The sequence below is a fragment of the Hyposmocoma kahamanoa genome, unplaced genomic scaffold, assembly GCF_003589595.1.
Source record: "Hyposmocoma kahamanoa isolate Upper Pololo Valley unplaced genomic scaffold, ASM358959v1 98972, whole genome shotgun sequence".
In the NCBI taxonomy this organism is placed as follows: Eukaryota; Metazoa; Arthropoda; class Insecta; order Lepidoptera; family Cosmopterigidae; genus Hyposmocoma; species Hyposmocoma kahamanoa.
The window spans coordinates 640,515-661,044 of NW_020655740.1; the positions used below are offsets into that span (position 1 = coordinate 640,515).

The following is a 20,530-nucleotide window of genomic DNA, read 5'->3' on the forward strand; positions in this document are numbered from 1 at the left end:
TCGTTTGCACCCCTGTGTAAAAACCATTTCAACCTCCTCCTTCAAACCACATCGTAATCGGATCACAGTATGTTTCAGTCTGTCATAGCATAAGGCTTGTCAAGTATTTTTCTAAATAAATCAATTTTGGAACCGAAACAGCATTATGCATCGCCATTCGTGCCTCAGATATGAATGCAAATAATGCTCTTAAAACAACTTGAATTGTTATCATGTGTGAAAACTCGTATATGGGCCATTATACGTCTTAACGTATAATGGCCCATATACGAGTGTTTTCTACACTGCCTTATACTGCCTTAGCAGTGCGTGGTCTATAATTTTCAACGGTATTCCCGAGCCTTTTGAAAGCTAACGCTTTCACATCGTAGTCTGACTAACTTTGTTGTCACCTTTAGTTAACAACTTCGCTTTTGTGCAAGCTGTAATCTATTCTGTTCAAAGCTGACCTAGATTGGCTACGACACGGCCAACGCCATCGACCTTCGCTTTCAACTCTTCTAATTAGTAACTTTGTACATTTTTTTATGCTTTGTTGCCATAGCTCGAGTAACGGGGCATCAAAGGATTTAACTGTTCGATCGTATCGGTTGTTATTATTCATCTATTTGCTGCCAGCAACCTTTCGTAGATCATCACTTCATTTGGAGGGCGTCATACGTTTGCCGAGTCGTGGTCGCAACTTAAGAACTCGTCTCCCTCATCGGATATCGGTTCTTCGACAGATATGACCAGCCCACTACCACTTCAGCTTGCTTATTCTACGAGCTATATCTATGACTTTGGTTCTCTATCGGATCCGGTGGACTAATTGTATCGTGAGTGTTCATGGTTCGGCTCCCTATGTCATAACAGGTTGAAAATCTTTATTTTATTAAACTGTGGTAATCTATTTCTGATGTTATATTTGGAACGGAGTATTTGTTTCTTATTTGTCGTTCATCTTCTTTCAGCGTTGCAAGAATTTTGCGATACTTATTTAATATTTGATCTTTGCGAACATAATCTTTGTACACCTTTTTATTAGATTCAATGTCTCATACACATTGATGATGTTAAAATTTCAACAACAAGCGGCTGTTTGTATAAGATTGGCAGTTTGTTAGCTTTATTAAATGTACGGAGTGTTAACACTATTTGTGAACCATTAATATAAACAGGTTTCGTATCATTTTTGTAAACTTTCAGGCATGGAGCGTCTCGCCGGATTTTTCTTCTTTCTCACTTACAATGCCTCAATTTTAGTAACGTACAAAGGTCTGAATCACATTGTTTTTTTAGCATTCGGTATTAGAAAGAATTAACACAATAATTTACCATATTTAACCGTATTAATGTTCAGAGTGACACGACAAATTTGCACGGCAAACCAAGCAAAGTAGATAGAAGTTGGTAGGCTTGACATACGTGACAGACATGCCTACGAGGTACGATAGTGATAACTTTACTGCAACAGTGTGATTGTTATGAAAGATACTTTCCATTCTTAACACAAATATAAAACTTAGATAAATTCTTGATTTTTTACACGCACCTTTATTTGGCTTCGAACAAAGTATTTGTCAATTTTTTTCCTTTAGTTTCTGGTAAAAAGCAGCATACTACTACATTAATGAGACACAAAACACTAAAAATAGTCGGTGGGAGCCACAACACGGCATTGAGTCCCACAATAAATGGCGCTAGTGACGAGCCTATTCTCGAAGAGGTCGAAGAGGCACCCATAGCCATGTTTCGCGCTACAGTTGGGAATAACTCCGTTGTAAAGACGTATCTGTGAATACAGGAGGAATATGAGCAAACATGTAGCACAAAAATGGAAATAAAAATAAAGTTCACAGTTTGCTTGTGGTATATTGCACTCACAAAGCAGTAAAAGCTCCTGCGCCGAAGTTGACACCGAGAGTCCCCGCAGCTAGTCTTGTATAAAACCAATCGTCAGGCAGAGCTAGAACACCGCAGCAAATCGCGTTTAATACAAGGAAGCCGACTGCGGTGGAACGACGACCGTGTCGCTTGTACATGTATCCGGAAAACATAACAATGGGAATCTGAAAAAGATGGAAACAAACTTAATAACTTTCGGTAATCTTAGGATTTCCGAATATACCCGAATACTTTCCATATCTAATAATTATTAGACACCTAATTTATCGTCTATAATAAATTGAATTCAGAATGAGTAAACTATATAGAGCTGTGAAACTATTTATCGTTTTGTAATAACATTTATTTATTCCCAACAATATACCAAGCAAGTTGTCAAAAGCACAAACTAAAATAAAGAGTAGTATCTACATCATCTGCATCAAGTGCAAAGGGCTACTAATTGAAATCTGACGACAGCCGAAACACGAAGTTTGCCGACAGGCATAAAGAAAGTAGTTGTACTGTATTTGGGATGTCGCCATATACTCTACCTTTAATACACCAATCAGTGGCATCGTAAGAAATACGTTTGAACTGGTTTGGCCGACATACTGATTACAACCATAATATATCGCTCCCAGTAGCATCCAAGAAATACAGGAGCACATGTTCTTTGTCCTCAAATTTGGAAGAGTCAATAAATCCCAGTATGTTGCCTTCTTTTGCACAAGTTCCACTTTCGCTTCTTTAGCGACCATTTTGGCCGTACTTAGCATGTCTCCGGTTGACAGTTTGTTACTAGAATCGAGGAAGAAATTATTGTGATTGCTTAAATTATTTTACGGTAGCATTATGAAACCATTCTCACCATTTTGCAATTTTTGTCATAACGACACTGGCATCATTAAGACGTCCAATCGAAATCAACCATTTCGGGGATTCTGGTAGAATAAAGAAGTACAACAAATATAATATATTTGGTATAGCGATAGCCGTGCTGAATGTATCCCAATTCCTCAAATAGTAACCCAACACAGGCAATGCTATTTCTCCAATAGCAAGTGGTATATGGAATAAACTAGTTGCTAATTCTATATGGGAAGGGCCAGTGACTTCAAGAAGCATGACGAAAGAGCATATCATGTTGCCAGCAGTAGCGATGCCCAGAATGAACCTCAGGACTGCGAATGCCCAGAACTCTGAACACAATGCTATGACGAAGCTTGAGAGAAGTTGCAACATGCAAGCCGCCAGATTCGCAGGACGTCGACCAAATCTACAAAGAATATTAGTCGTGGCTGTAGTTGTTTGTTTTAAGCCGGTACATTGTTCTAAATGCAGAAATCTAAATAAATAGACACCAGAAGTGTAAACAAAGCTTCTTTCTTCAAAAACGGGTGTCGCCACATAGTTGTCTATGGTCGACACTTGACATTGCGTCTTTTATTAAAAATTCTTAAGAAACGTAAATGATGTATAATTAAATTTTAAATCTTTTAAAGATTTATTTAATTTGATCATTTTTTTTTATTGTTTAAAAACATATAACATGTTATGTTATTATAACAATGGTAGATAAGATAAATTCACATAATTTGTTGTACGCACAAAACATTAATGTCGATAATTTATCAAAATAAAAAGTTTGCAGTTACTCGCATCACTAGCTCACAACTCACCATACATATTTGACAGTTTAATGGCATCTTCACATTGACGACAACACGAAGAAGCTGATTCTCATAGTGAATCATTTTATTTTAATAAAAACAGCGTTTTTACTTGAACATAAATTAATGGTGAAATGTCATTCCCTTGTTGTGGAAAAGTTTCCGCTGCAAAACACCATTTTTACACACCGTTTCACTTCTGAAGTTTCGAGCAATACTGAATGATAGCTCCTCGTATTGATGTCGCAAGCGACACCAGTGCAGCGACAATGTCACCTTGGGTACGCGACTTCTAATCCATGTTTTTTAGATTTCTGTGGTTCTAAATTATGATTTCTTCACTTACCTATCTGATATGTATCCGAAAACTATACCACCGACCAAAATACCGCACATGTTCAAGGTTTGTACCAGGTTAGCAAGCCACGCTCTATCGCACACTAAATCCCATTCCGAAATAATAGTGTTTTCGAATTGGCTGTAGTATTGGTACTGTATACAGTCGCTGTAGCATGTTGAATTCTCAATAACATCCGTAAGGTTTGTGTCTATGCAACGGAATGTTGTGTGCGGTGCCAAAAATATTATTCCCAGTAATGCTGTGTACGAACTGAACTTTACAGGAAGTACCACAAGTAAGAAGAAGACGACGTGCCATCGTCCAAAACTACCAATTCTCTCGCTAATAATGTCCCCAATTTTCTTGCCTGTTGCTTCGTCGCCGCGATCATTTTCTTTTTCAATTATCATTATAAACCAGACGACGCGTATCGTACTGCAATTACTTACTGTACTTTTTACTGTGAAGGTTAACAATAGTCTGTAAAATATTATCATGGCATAAAACATATGTAAACATTCTATCGTTTATTCAGTTAAATTGCTATAATAAAGAATTTTGTAGTATAAAGGTTTTGTTTCGCTATAGGTAATTTGGAACCTCGAAATTTTTAATATCAAACGGAATCTGCAATCAAAATTTAACCCACGTTGCAAAAATACACGCTGCCTTGTAAACAACGTAATTGACATTTTTAAAAGAAAAAAAAAAACTTTAGGTGCCATGAAAGCTACCTAAATGCAAATGCATTGTTTATGATAAGGGGGTAGTACGTATGACACGACGACGGTATCTTTATCTGTCTTGGCAATAGCGACAGCCCCCATATCTCTCTACATTAGTTTTGATTATAGCGTCTCTCCCTACCGAAACTTAGGGTATACGAGAAGAGCGCTGCAGGGACCATCGATGTCAGGTCCTAACCCCAGACTCCGGAGCCTGCATTGCACGGCCTCACTCGTCTGGGGCGCGGGTCGGAGGACAACCGACTCGCCCCTCCGTTGGCGCGGGAGCCCTGGCGTAAGCTAGGGCGGCCGGGCGGCGTCGTGGTGAATGTTCACTGATCCCACGGCGCCGACTCAACCGGCGAGAGGGAAACCCGGGGGGGTTTTAGTGGGGTAGGCCCTCAGAGTCCCCACATAATCCCTGAGTCTCCCTGGGCTCAGGGGTATCCATAAAGATTTCCCCCCGTAAAAAAAAAAAAGGTCCTAACCCCAGACCAGGCCTATTTCACGGACTTCATCCGGTTCTCTTTGTAAGGCTAGTGCCTTAGCTGAGCCGCAACAGGTGCACGTACAGCTCCCTCCCGATTTTATAGATAGCAGATCTACCACTGAGCCGTCAACTCTAAGTCGACTATCAAACCTCCTCATTGGTGGCAGAGCTGTAAGGCACGCTCACTGCCCGACGCCGAAGGAACAGCGCCTCACCAGTTTCCAAATTTCTACGCGACTGGAGGGACCGGAGATGTTGGTAGCAGTATCATGCGAAAATGTCCGGGCATAGTTAACAACTTAAAGGGCAACTCATGTGCACCGCGCGTCTCTTCGCCATTAGGCCCTCGTTGAGACCACTACTAAGACGCGCTAGCTAAGCACGGGACGAACGCTCGGTCCAAATGCAACCGGGGCAGATGAACCTGTTCATCCCTGTTGCTAACCACAAAACTCGGCGAGTCCGTATCCAAGTCTGGGTCCGCTAGAGACGCTCGTGAAGGCGTATTATTGGCGGAAGACTGGACCCGGAGGCCCTACCCTGGTCTTACCAGGGAGACTTTACCTTCTTTACTGGGGAGCACGTAGTCCCCCGGAACTCCCTATATCTCGGGTGGGCAGATAGGGGCATGGCAATGGCGACAATAAAAAAAATCAAATGTTTGTCCACAGAGCATCCTGGGCGAGTTCAATCGTGAGCAATCGGAGTTCATCAAGGGCCAGGAGGGCCGCGGGGGCTCCGCCGCTGTCGCCCCGTGGGTCGGGGCGCACAACGAAGCCGCTCTCAAGGAAGAGTGTCTTTCGCTCTCTGTTGTAAGTATCACTTTGTTACATACTAGTTGGAATTGTGGTAACATATCAAGTTCGTTAGACAATTCTGCCATCTATCTGCCAAATAATAGTTCTTCTAGAAGAACAAAGTTTGGAAGACATCATTAGAGGTGTACAAGCATATGGATGCGATGGTTTGCAGGATCGGCGGAACTTCGTGCGCGCACCGCCCGCCGGCGTCGATTTCGACTTTGACTACGACAAGATGTACCCGGTGGCCGTCGCCATCATGGCCGAAGATCCCAACCTCGAGAAGATGCGCTTCGAACTCGTGCCGAAAGTGTAAGTTATTATCTTTAAATACTTCTTCAAGGTCGTGTCTGAAGCGTAGCACATTTAAACCGAGGTATCTTATCAAATTTAGAGGTATAATCGTTGTCATTATTTTGGCGCATGGTAAGGTGTTCAAGGCAATTTCACATTAAAAGACTCAAAAATCACAGTTCTAGTGTTAACGTTTGTTATATTGACATCAGTTACATTGACCTGATCCGCTACATTCATTGGCAATGCCACTATAATGCCACCATGCATTTAGCTTCGTTTAATGTTCTTTCAGCGTGAACGGCTGTCCTTTAGGCGGCTATCCTTCCCTAATTTTATATCGGTTGAAGATTTGAACCAACATTGGCCTAAGTCACACAAAAAAAACATACAGGACACTACCAGATTTCACACAGATGCACGCTCCTACTATATGCATACTCTATAAATAATGCTCTGTATGGAAACAGAAAACTCATTCGATAGACGGCAATAGCAATGAGCAGGCCAGTTGATAATTTTTTTCATAAAAATGACTTAAAAACGTGATATTTTTTATTAATACGTAATACAGAAATAATATTTTTTAAAGATGTTAAAAACGCGGCTGAAAGCCGTTCCGTTTCGTTGGCAATCGTCGTTAACAGCGAAGCTGCGGCCCCTTGAGACCGTCTCGCTTTTGTGGAATCTTACCGTAGTACAGCACTTTCGTCCTGTCGACGAACAATACCTAGTTCTCAGTACAATATCTATGATAAGGTACCTTAACGTGTCATCTGGTAATGCCTGCAATTAAATTAACAACCTCCTGCTAGAGATAGAGCGCGTTTGCATCCTCATTTGCGTAAGTGAATGTTCTGCTAACTCATTGTATTGTTACTGCCGCTGCTTGCGATGATTCCTCTTACGTTTATGACGCCCTGATAGCTGTCGAGATTTATTTTATCATCCGCAATTCGACGAATACGACAGTTGATACAAAACAAATGAGACACAAATCTTATTAGACCGTGTTGCTTGTTTTGGGACGCAAATACACAAACATATACCTACACGAACACATACATTTTTTAGTTATTTGGATTTAATTCCTTCATTATATCATGATGCCGAGGTAATTTGTAATTACCATATCACTCGCACCAACGAAAGTTAAAAAAAAATCGAAATTTTCGTTTAAAGAGTTGTATTTTAGCGCCCAAGAATTATTTATAAATGTAATTTACCAAGCGTAAATATGATTCATATAAAAATGACCAGCTGTTAATGCCGTGGTATATCTGCGACATGTGTATGTGTCTAACGTTTTTTGGAGAAAATTATCACACAATAAAAGTACAAGACCTACGACTGCAATCCACCAAAGATTTGCGAGGTACTAGACGGTGTGCGAGGAAAAAATCCAATAAGATTACTTCATTTTCTTAGCCTCCCTTAGCGCAGCCCTGGTGGAAAAGGGCTAGCGGTGTTAAGTATTTGTACATACAAAAAAGTGAGAGATGTGTGCGAGAGCATCGCCACACCACACTGCACCCCACACGCGCACAGCTGAAGAGTCCGCTGCTCATTCTCGCATCGTTCAGCTACACACTGTTTCACAGCTTCGCACGCTTACCTCGCGCAGCTTTGGTGGAAACCATCACACCGTTTCACAGCGCCGCTACACATCCACGCACCGCCTGGCAACCTCGCACATCTCTAGTGTAATCGCAGCTTAAATGTTAAGATTGATATTATACACCTAGAAAAAAACAGAAATTGCAACCAAGTGTAGATATTTCGCGCCTATAATTCTGACTTGTTTGACCTACTCTTGCTTTGCCCATGCGAATTTTATGACATTTAGGTACCTATTCGTTTAGAACGTAGCAGTTTAAATTATATATGTGACCATCATATTTATGGTCTTTTATTGAAGATGGAGTAAAATCACATTTTCAGGGTTGCCCGCTTTCGTGAAATTTTAAATAGTTATGTAGATGTCGACAATTTTATCGATAGATTGTGAAAGTAGGTAAAATTTTGCCAAAAATGTGTGAATTGTGAATGTCACGACGACGTTCTAATGATTACTAATGGCGTCATTGTATTCTTTATTCGTAATTTGGCTATTGGTCTATTGGTATCCAAATCAAGTCTTAGCCATATACATATAAATAATGACTTGCGGATTTGTTTATGTATATTAAATACAAATGAAAAACTTTAAAGTATGTCTCCTATGTGTATTTTTTATATACATACTGCTAAACTTGGAGTGTGTATGTATGAATTTTTTACAATTCAAATGACCGTCCCCTGCCGTTGGACGAATAATTGGTCGATGATGATTCAAATGAAACAAGTTCGGCTATTTAATTCATAAGTGTAGACGACATTCAGTCGATAGTCGATAGAATATGTAAAGACTGCAATCACTAGGTGCACACAAGCGGGCAACACTTTTACGCAATGAATTGTCATTTTACTCCATCTTCAAAAAAAGACAGACGAAGAACGCAAAAAGGGCTTGAATTATAATAACAACATTTATATGAACCACTCTGCTACAGAACGTTATATCCTTTTTTTTTATTAAACGTTCTAGTATATTGACATTGTCATCATAGTTCAACTTTTTTTTTGGCATTCCAAGAATAACAGATATACTATATCTGGCTATTTGACAACAGGCGGTTTCAATGCTATTTATACATGACAGTGAAGAAAACGCTGTTTTTTTTTTAAATGAACAGATTAAAAAAAAAGTTTTTGAACTCAGAAAGGTTGGCATTTCAACATTTAGAGGTAGTGTATGTACCAGATGGATTGGCCGAAAATTTTCTAATTGCCGACGATGGGGACACAGAGAAGATATTAAGTATTTGTCTCCAAATTGCCAAGAAAAATTATTCGGAACACTAAGAAAGCCTTCTATTATAGAGATGGCACGTTCAAATGTGTACCACGCCCACGTGGATTTAAACTCTAGTAAAAGTACAACTAACATCATCCCCATAACCTTTTGCCTAATAAAACCCAGGATACATACATGCGCCTCTTTACCATACTAAAAAATCAGCTGGGACTGAATATTAGACATTTTAAGTGCGATTACGAAGTGGCAGTTATGCAGACAGCGAAGTTTTTCCACAAGCCAAAGTTAGTGGTTACTTTTTCCATTACCAACAAGCAAGAAAAAATCAATAGAAATGGGACTGACCACAATTAGAGCAAACAGAAAAGTTATTCGCATGGTCGCTGTTATGCCGCTTCTACCACCACGATACATACCAGAAATTTGGCAATTTATTTACGGCATGATAGAACCATTGTCTTTAGAAATGAAACGTTTTCAAAATTATTTAACGTTAACGTCAACGTCACTGGACCACCAACGCTTTAGAAAGATGGCACCGACGGCTCAACGTTAAGATTCCAAAACGCCCAAGTTTATTTCATTTTATACACAAAATCAGAGGAGAGTCTAAGCATTTTGATATAATTATTAAGAAAAGTCTCTTTCAAAGTGGAAGGAAAGATAGAAAAAAAAGACGTGGTATTCGACAAAAAATATAAGCAAATAACATTGACTTACAAATAAATGGACGACGGGTCTAATACAAAAACCACGAAAAAAATGTCCCAAGTCAACCTATTCGAAATTTAAATTGTTATGTCATCGCAGTATCGCGCTGTCCGTAGAACAAATGAAGACTAAAGCGGAGTGTCGCGCTCTGTATACGATTTTAGCGCCTTACAAGTGCGGACACTTTTTAGCGCGGACCCGACGTTGGCAAATAATGTCAAGTTTACTGGAAAACGAGATTACAGTGGAGCAATTCTTAAAAAAATTTAATGTAAAATAAAACTTTTAATGTAAAATAGCAGTATTACAACTTTAACTTTATTTCTATAATAGCCGTTGTCTGGCACTCCGTCCGCATTACATTTTTTTGTACATACTATATTATACTAGGTACTACTGATTCATTTCTAAAGGTAATGGTTATATCATACCGTAAATAATTTGCCGTTCTTCCTTCATTAGACCTTACCGAAATATATTTGACACGAATACGAATATGATTTAGTATATGTACCAATTATATAACGATTTTATTTAGGAAGCTTGATTTTTAATTCTTAGTTTACCTACGCCTTATTTTATTATTCCGATAATAGGTAACTCGGCGAACAGTAAATTTTTTTAGAATAAGCCGTTTTGAGAATAGGTCCTATGTCTACTAAACCGGAATTTCCCTAATACAATCAATAATTTAAAGCAGCAGTAGAGCTCCACTAATCCTCCTTGTGAAAGCTATAATGCTCACATTACTGCGTTCCGGCTTAGAAGGGTAAGGGTGCTGGTGAAATTACAGGCACATGGGACTTGTCAACTTATGTCTCAGGTGACGGGCGCAGTGGCAGTGCCCCTCATATCTTTACGATTTAAAGCTCTATGTGGCTCTGCAACTGTTATGGGCAGGCGTGTAGCTTACCAACAGGCGCACGACTGGTTCGTCCGGTCACTTGATATTATACTCGTAAAATAAAAACAATGTGTAAATTAGTGAATTGACAAACAATTAGAAAAATGAGATATTTCTAGAATAAGTCTTTTTAAGAATAAGTCCTTTTAAGAATAAGTCTTTGTACGAATAAGTCTTAAGTAGAATAGGGTATTTCCCGAATAAGGCATTTTCAGAATGAGGCCTACCACGATTACGTCGTTTTACGACCATAGGTCATTTTGAGAATAGGTCCTTTGTCTACTAATGCTCGGTAACAATTTGTGGTCCATTTGCAACGCCCTAGCTTTCCAACTTACAACACGCCAGTGTGGGTTAGGGTCGATTGGATGAAGAATATATTTTTTCTTCTTAGTTTGCCGTTTCTCCACGAAGGTTGGCGACCATCATGGCTATTGTCATTTTTGAAGCTGCCGCACGAAAGGGGGAAGTTTTTCAGATTCTTCACCAACGAGGTTTTCCTTCTGCCAAGACTACGCTTTCCTTTGATTTCCCTCCGCATTATTAGTTGAAGAATCCTGTATCCATTGCCCCTCATTACGTGGCCAAAACACTGCAGCTTCCTTTTTTTTACAGTTCTGTATAATAGTGGCTGTAGAGCTCCTTGTGAAAGAGTTCGTCCAAGGAAGTACTGCCACCTAACTATTTCTGCCGTCAAACAGTAATGTCAGGTTTACTGTGTTCCGGTTTTGAAGCGTAAGGGTGCTGGTGAAATTACAGGCACTTGGAACTTGTCAACCATCAGCCGCATGACTTGTTCGACCCGTCCCTTGATATTATTATTAAAAAAAGAGTTTCCAACTTTGTTCCCATTCGACGAAGAACCTCAACATTGGCGACCTTTTGTACCCACGATATGCCAAGCATACGTCTGTACAACCACATCTCAAAGGACTCCAGTTTTGAGAATAATGCAATCAAGGTGGCACTCCATGCCAAACAGCAAGATACAGAATATATAACAGCGAATACTCGGACACCCCGAAACTTGGTCATCTTGATTTGGTACCCAATACACGACTCATCATAGCTACTATAGATAGATAGGTAGGTGGGCCTTTGAAGGGGATCACTTGTTGATAAGAGGCAATAAACTAGCTCTTTCTCATTCAGGGAGATTTACAAGAAATTTAGAAAATGGTTGGTGGCACCCACCTTCACTTTTTGAAACTGATTTTAAAGAACGCTAATGCGTAGATACATACATAATACGTAGATCTTTGGTGGCGAATGAGATTGCTGTAGCATATAAAAACAATTAGCATAACCATTTTTAATTAAAAAAAATTAATTCGTCTCAGTTATTAAGCCTACGTCCAGTGTGGGTAGAATGCGGAAGGAGGTCGGAGAAGCTTCCCAATCTTTTCTCAAAAGTGCTTAACATATTTTCATGGGCTTAAACTCTACAAGCTAGCGGTTGCAACAAAAGGAATAGTTCAGAGAAGTCAACCATTTCATTTGTGCGTTCCAGTATCACGGAGGAAAACTTTTGGCGGAACTACTTCTACCGCCTGTCTCTGATCTGCCAGGCCAACGAGGCTGACGCCGCAGCCGCTAGCCGTCAAGCCAGCGCTGACGACTCTCAGGGTACGTATACCTTACATCGTGAACTTAAATATTTTGTCACTTCAAAAAACTTAATACGTAAAGATACACAGAGACATACGTTGCGAGTGTTTCTCTTCTCGCACTTCTGAAAAACGACCAACGCCCAAAACAACCACATTAATTTATCAACGTTAAGCCAAGTGCTCACACGAGCCACATGATGGCTATGTTGAGATTTACGCGTAAATGACTTTAACTCAGCGAAAATGGCGTCCTACGCACGTCTTTCGCATTTACAAAGCGAACTTTGCTTAGTTTATTTTAAGCCTATGTGCGCACGCGTCGTGTCTGCAAGATATGTGATAACGTTTATGATCACGTGAAATTTTGTAGATTGAAATCTATAGTCAGTCTTTTTTGAACATGGAATAAAATGACAGTTGATTGTGTAAAAATGTTGTCCGTTTACAAGCAGCTAGTAATTGCAGTCGATGAATATTCTATCGACTATCTACTGAATGTTGGTCACGCTTATGCAATAAATAGCTGAACTTGTCTCGTTAGAACCATCATCGGCCCATTATTCGTCCATCCGTTGGGCACAGGTTCAACTGCGTTTAGAACAACGTCTATCAAAAATACAAAAACGAGACATATTTTAAAGTTTCATAATTTCAATTCAATGTAGGTAATCAAATCCGCCTTTTCATATTAAAATGTGTATGAATAAAAATTGATTTCGGTTCTAATAAACCAACTTTTAAAATAAGAATAAATTATGCAATAACGCAATTACCTAGTTATCATTGTAACTTTCACAATTCAGACATTTTTGGCAATATTTTACCGTCTTTCGCAATGTATCGATAAAACTGCCGACAATAACTGCAGGACTATATTATAAGATGTTATGAAAACTGGCAACCCTGCAATGTCATTATACTCCGTCTTCAAAATAGATTATAGTCGTTGTACAGGTTTTTTTTCTTGTTTCGTGGCTTTTCTTGGGGCGTTGTTCGCCAGGGTCAGAAGCATATGAAACGATATTCACGACGCCATTCTCAAAATATTCTTACGTTACCTTATCTACTACTTACACATTCAAAGAGACCATTTTTGTGTTTTCAGTCCCAATTTATGTTTATCACTATCATCAACCTGTAGTATGTTCCAATAATGGGCATGGGTCTTCTTTAAGGAGAAGGTTTAGGCCTCTATGCAAATTGGAGACTTTACACATTTTCCAAGAGTTGTGAACTTTTGTTCGACAAGCAGCGTTCATTATTGTCTATTCCTTCATCGTAGCGAGAGGTATAGCTACTGAACATTTCCAAATATACTTGACTTGACTACCGCCGCTGTTCAGAATTGAAATTACCACATTATGTAAAAACGAATCCATCATTATTGTCACGGACCCATTTTGTTTCCTCATTTTGTTTAATGTTACTTTATTTCATTTCGATTTTGTTTCTTTCAATTCAACCAGACGATAAATCTTCAAGTGACAGTCTGATCGCAAAAGAGCGGTCGTCGCAAGAGTCCATCGAGGACGCGAAACAACGAATAAAGTCGTTGAAAGTCGATAGAGAGAACGACGATGGTAAGACCGCTGGACAAACGTTTGATACTGTTTAACCACTGTTTAGAACACGCTTGGTTTCCTACTAACCACTCTACTCGGCAAGTATTCAAGTACTTAATACAAATTGAAATATTCACTTGAATACCGATAACTTTTTAGTGTTTAGCGGACAAAAGGGACTCCGTCAATGTTGACGCCGTACTTACCGGATTCGATTTTCCTTTACTATTATTTACCTAGTTTCATTGCACACATAGCCATATTATTTAGTTTGCTTTGTTCCCATGATTTGTAACACAACCGCCACACACGTACCATCGACGAATTAGATATAAAAGTGTATTTGGACAAGTCTTACCAACTTTGAGGAAAAAAAATACATTGTAATGAAGGCTTGCATGCTATCTCACATTGTTACATTTACTCCGTTCCTACGTAATAATTGGAACACGCACGAATTACTAGTGATTCATTTTTGTTTATTTAATTAGTTTGGCAAAACAGAGGATTCCCAAATTTTGTTTCTCTTTTCAAATACGATTTTCGCAGGGACGCAAATCTATATAGATAATAGCGGTGTTCATGAATTGTTGCTAAAATTACGGTTTTTTCCCCGGAATGCAGCTTAAGCAAGAGCACGGACATCCGGCAGGCATCCGCAGTCACAATTATATTACACCATAATATTGTTGGTTTCCATATGTTATCCACGTAGTATTTAACATTTTAATCATTACAGTAATGACGGCTTAACACGTACTTTTTAATGGCACATTAATCGATTGTATTACTTTCATGCAGATTATGATGATTTCTGGCAAATGTAGAACGACAAAGAGCGTTTAGGAATCTGTAACTGTGTACCAGCAAGATTTTAGAAAGTAGGTAAAACGGTGCGTGGATAGCTTATAGAAAGAACTGACAATTTCGATAGGCCCACAATTTCAAACGTACCGTTGCGTTGAACCCACGCCGATTGCTAATCGGGAGGTGGAATACGGATCGATTGGGCAGCTGCAGCAAGAAACGCTGGACCAGCAAATCAGACTCTGCAATCTCTCCAGAGTTTGGAGACAGTACGCTCGAAATTGTCAGGCCCTAGTCCGTACAAGAGGGTTGCATTAAGAATGTATCACGCGTTGTAAGGAGATGTTCTAATGCCATGACGCATCGCGTCGCGGGTGCCGTACTTAAAAACGCATTTTCGCTTTATTTAAAAGCTTCGTTATTTGGTGATTTCCCTCTCTACGGTCAACATTATTGTTTGTAACGCTTTGTTTACTTGTAGTTATGGCATTATTGCGTCAAGCTCCGTTACCGTGTCACTGTTAATCCTCTCACTCGTATTACTTTTGGTATTTGTAAGATTTATGCCTGTTTGCAGTTCCTTTGGTTTTTTTATATAAAATTATTAACCTATATCACTATGGAGTCATATCTTCATCCTTGTTGTTAACTCGTGTGTCGTATACCTACAATTAATAAATGTTTTGTGACAATATAACTTCTTTGTCCCCAAAGATATTTAAATGACGTACAATTATATATTTACTTATTAAACTTGTTCTTGTTTTAACGATTGTTGTATCTGACAGTACGGCCTGTGCTTCAATAGCTAGGTACGCAATACACTGTGCTCGCCTTTATTGCTTCTCCGAGTCCGCTTGGTTAACCAAAGCAGCACTCTGTTACGTCGGCTGTTGAAGTAAAGTCCACCAGCAAAGTAAACTGTATTCACATATTTATATATCGAAATTCAAAATACTTCCCTAATAGAATCTATCTTATTTATGTATGTCTACTGTTACATATATGTCTAAGTGCTTATCTGTAAGTTGACACACATACGTCACACCGTTCATACGATTCGGCTCATTAAACTGTAAGTGTTTTCATTGTTCAGGTTTTGACATTGCTACCCCAAGCGAATCTCACTTCCGCTTTCAGTCTCGTAACGGCTTCAAGTGTAGGTCGGTTTTTTGTTGTTTTTCTTTATCTACCTGCTTCTATTTCTCAAAGTTGGTGACGACTCCTTCGTTTTGTTCCATCTCCTATCGCGTAGCAATGTTGAAACTTACCTATTTTGTACGTACACTGTGTTGTCAGATGGAAAAGTTTCCCGGTATTGCTAACGTGGTCCGGGACGAGCGCGGGAACGCACCAGTTGCGACATATCACTTATGGGTGACAGTCAATTATGCCCAATAACTGCCGTCTGGAACCTTGTCGCTGACAACACACTCTCCTTTTGTTTTGTGACATTATTTACAATTAGACTAGGACGTCAATATTATCTTTGCGGAAGTATTCCAGTGTTATAAATGTAGACTATAGTTGGTAATATAACTTATCTTACTTGGGAAGTTGACGAAAGTGGCGACTGGCCTAGCACGCTGTCGCGTCTCTGGCGTCGACGGCTTGACCAGGACCGTGAGCGACGCACTTGTCTGTTATTGGTGTCGTTCAGGTATTTAATCTATAGAAGTTAAACTCACCTTGACCTAAATAATCTGGCTACCGTGTGTTTTTAATCATACAATAATATAATTAAGACTTAGAGTCCGTTTTGTGGTTAACCTTCAACGCAGTAACATTTTCTTCATTGTCCAAATCTGTTGTGTACCTTTTCACTTGGTTCAGAGTGTCGTAACGACAATAGTTTCTCGTTATTTAGTTCCTAAAAGTTTCAAGATGTATCTAGTTGGCAATTTTTCATAGACGTAACATTTTTCTTAATTGAACATTGTTTAGTGAAATACAACGTGTAGTTATTAAATGAAAATTGGCATTTATAGTTAGTTATTATGAATTGAAATAATTATATTATTCTAAAATAACATTGGACTTGTCATTTGACCGCATCTTTTTTGGTTCTTCCTTTACGAAAGTATATTTATATTTTAAGTACCTATTACACTTTCTTGGTAATCACAATGCCTATTACAAATATTCAAGTGTAACCCGATGATCTAATTTACAGTTCCATTGTTTTAAAAATCAAACTTTGACAAAAATATTTTTGTTTTGGTCAACACGCTTCACTTCACGCTATGTCGAAGGATTATGTATAAGTACATTGTACATGGAATGAGCAATTCATTCTGCGGTTTTGAATAATAATTTCTTACACTTACGAGAAAAAAATAACTTACGTTTTGTATAATCTGCTGGATCAAAATATATTTAACACACATATATTTAACGTAGTGTGTCAAAGTTAGCAGTTATGCGTGTTGACCAAATTATTCTACGGTTTTACAAAGTTGCATGTCTTGTATATAACTAATGCACCAATCGTATTCGGGCGGTTTCAGAGCAATGGGAGAAGGAACTGGAGGCCGAACTGAAAGAGTACGAGGTTGTGGCAGAGAAAACAGCTGACGAAAAGTGGGAGAAGGAGTGCGAGGACCTGCTGGGAGATGAAATGGACCTCAAGTAGACCAGCAAATTTGATTCTGTTCGTCAAATCGTGGGCGTATCCTGAAGCCTAAGAAATTTTTCGATTAAAAAATACAGTTCAGGCTTAACCACTATCTTGATGTTATTGACACAAAACAAGTCAATTTCGTGAGGTACAGGAATAGTCTGCATTTCCAATATCAATTTTAATGTCAGCTTTGGCTATGGCACTGGATTTTCTGTACATCGTTGACATTAATGCACCCTTTTGAGATCCTGTGCTGCGAAGTGTAGGATATGCCCACGATGAGGCGCCGCAACTTCCATTAAGAACAGACAATTTCATTGACGTCATCGTCGATGCAGCTAGCATTATTGGAGTGCGCTTTTGCGAATGATTACCTAATTAAAATCATGGCATTACATATTTACAACGCGAATGTTTTGCAAGTATTTGTTTCCTATGACTGTACAAGTTTTTTTTTAATATCACTCGGCAGTTGTGGGATTCCCGAATGGACCCGAATGCAAATTTCTATATCGGGTAATTATTAGATTTGTCACCTATAATAATTTGTACCTATAAAAATGTACCAAGCAATTTAACAAAAATATAACCTAAATAAAGAGTAGTAATAGTAGTCCGGTCTGCAACAAGTGCAAAGGGCATCGAATGGAAATCCGATCATAGCCGAGGAAACACGAAGATTGCCGAGATATTCAAGGTTTTATAAAGTTTGCACCAGATTTGCGCCGGTGACATCGCCATTATTGGGTAATTTATAGATTGGGTATCATCCCAAAACGTTTACTTGTCGGTGACAAAGAAATGTCAACCTTCAGTAAAAATAATAAAACACTCTCGATTACATTCAAATAAGCCACATATTTGTTCCATAGCGTGGCTACCAACTTGCTACTAGTTTTAGAAAAATTCGTGACGTCTGTTTGTTTCCTTCCGTGGCTTAGCGTGGCATCTAACACGTTGGTTCGAGTCCAGCCGGATCGAAATGGAATTTTTCTGAGTGTTCGATCTTTGTTTAGTAATAATTATAACAAACCAGTGGAGTAATTTCACAAAATTAAAATCACGGTGGTCGAACGTCTTGACATTCAATAAATACTTAATGATTTTGGCATCCCTAAACGAACAACCATAATCGTGTTCGTTGGAGACGAAATCATCCATTCAAATGTGCATATCCATCACGGCTGAGTCGTGCGTCTGGTGGTAAGCTCAGAGCTTTAAATTGAGACGTGAATTGACAAGTCCCAAGTCCAATTTCACCACCAAAATGTGATTAGGAAAATCTTGCATTGCCTGCGGCCCAATTCTGCAATTTTTTTAAACCACTGATTGTAATTCCATTGAGATTACATTGCAGCTACGATTATAGACATATTTGCTACTCTGTTAAAATCTAGTTGCAATGGCAGTTAAGTATCAGTGGAATGTCAGCGATGGCATATCCATACATTCAATTATTAACGGTCGATGTTGCCGATCGTCGAATTTTGCTTAACAGTTGGTCACTAGAACCAACTTATCTCTGAGGCTCTATTACATTTCCACGGCACATAACATAATGTAGCTTATGCCAATTGTGTAACATAGAAATTAGATACGATGCGGTAGCCGCCGAAATTCCCGGAACTGCAAAATTCTCCGTAAGACGAGTGACCAGTTTTTTTTTTGGCTCGTATCTAGTTTGTACGTTACACAATTCGTTGGTCCAGACGAACAGGGTGTTATCTCAAAAACACATATTTTTCAGAAGAGCAAAAAAAAGAATTAAAAAGAATTTATTTAAAGCCTACACATTTAACAGTATTTTCGAATACTTCTTATTCAGTTCAGTCGTTTTGACAAAATCCTGAATTTGTTCACAGAGGTCAATTATCGTTTTGAACATAGAATATGTGTGATTCAGAGTTTTAATTAAACTATTCAAACGTATTACTTTTAAATGAAAGAAGGAATAATATTCAATTCGGTAAAACTTTGCGGAACGTAGTAGTATCTCAAAAAATTACTCTGTACTTATAGATTACCATAACAATTCAATGAAAAAAACATCGCAAAAAACCTTAAAATTCTTCGTTTTAGAAATAAATATTTTTAAAATACACTTACCTTATAATGAACACATGCTGTATTTTCGTTTTAATACCTGTTCAACGAACGACGTCGTCTTGACTGTGACGTCTTCGTGTGTAATACTGTATGCGACTGTGTTGCTCCATGTTTGGGCCCAAAACGTGCAAATAGTGCAGAGATACTAACCTGCCTCCCGCGCCATTTCACGTCCGCTTGTTATAAGACCTTGTTCTGTTGAACTCCGATTTTTTAAATAGGACTGCATTTTAAAGTAAAAAGTCCACATTTTTGAGTTGATGCTCTGTTCATCCAAGGCAACGAGTTGACATTAAGTTCATAGTGCTATGATTACAAAAAATCGTCCATATGATTTTAGTTATTAATAAAATTCGCTAAAGTGAATTCGGAAGTTGAAGTAACAAACATTAATAAATATGGAAACGCTCTGGGGCGCCCAATTTTTTTTCTTATGAACTTAGGTACATAAGTGTAATATGAGTTTTACCTTTGCCGTAGGCCTACTTCCCTGAGGCCCCTTTGAAGGCGTGTTTTAAACCACAATTTAAACTGGGTTATTTTTAAAATGCCAGCAACCTCGCGAGACAATGTTGCTAACATCATTAACAAGAACTTTTGTTCCATGACTTATTACAAAACATACATTTGTAAGTTTTTTTTGTGCTATCCGTTTTATCCGTTATCCGCTATTAAAATGCATTTATTTTTCTATGAAAGTAAAATTTGATGAATTATTAAAAGACATGGTTGTTGTTTATGATAGTAACTAAAAAATATAGAATGTAGTATTTAATAAGTAATCCTGTATATTGTATGGTTTTAAATTTATAAAACCATCCACTGCATGTGTACATTTCGATACCTCCAATTGCGCCAACTTTTTTTTTTGCTCATTTTCTATTATTTTTGTAAACAACCATACATATTTACTAAAGTTGAAAAAAAAAATCAAAATAAACGATTTTTGTGAAAATAAATTATAAAGATGCTGATAGCGACTAAAAAATTAAATTTATAAAACCCCGACGCAAAACAGTGCACTCCGAGAAGTCAATACATTCATTATCTGTAAGTTGTCGAATATAATGAGGCCAAACACAATACTAGTACTGTTAGTGGTCGAGTAGCTGGGTAGTTCGCCGACTGATCTGTCCTAATAGCAGCATCTGTTGCCATATCGTTG

General features: G+C 38.5%; 1 protein-coding gene across 6 annotated transcripts in view; it reads left to right on the plus strand.

The window, feature by feature from the left end:
• LOC113238948 (synapse-associated protein of 47 kDa) overlaps positions 1 to 20,151 on the plus strand; it is a 159,343-nt gene extending 139,192 nt beyond the window's left edge. For 4 of the 6 annotated variants that reach the window (XM_026475798.1, XM_026475799.1, XM_026475800.1 and 1 more), the window contains 5 exons: positions 5,766 to 5,906; positions 6,067 to 6,206; positions 12,171 to 12,286; positions 13,737 to 13,850; positions 17,147 to 20,151. In XM_026475798.1, coding sequence (XP_026331583.1) covers positions 5,766 to 5,906; positions 6,067 to 6,206; positions 12,171 to 12,286; positions 13,737 to 13,850; positions 17,147 to 17,271 — 636 coding nt within the window. In that variant the 3' untranslated portion in view covers positions 17,272 to 20,151. Of the gene's footprint in view, positions 1 to 5,765; positions 5,907 to 6,066; positions 6,207 to 12,170; positions 12,287 to 13,736; positions 13,851 to 14,456; positions 16,579 to 17,146 lie in introns of those variants that run through there. The other 2 variants (XM_026475802.1, XM_026475803.1) reach the window with 2 other exon arrangements.
• Positions 20,152 to 20,530: the final 379 nt, after the last annotated feature.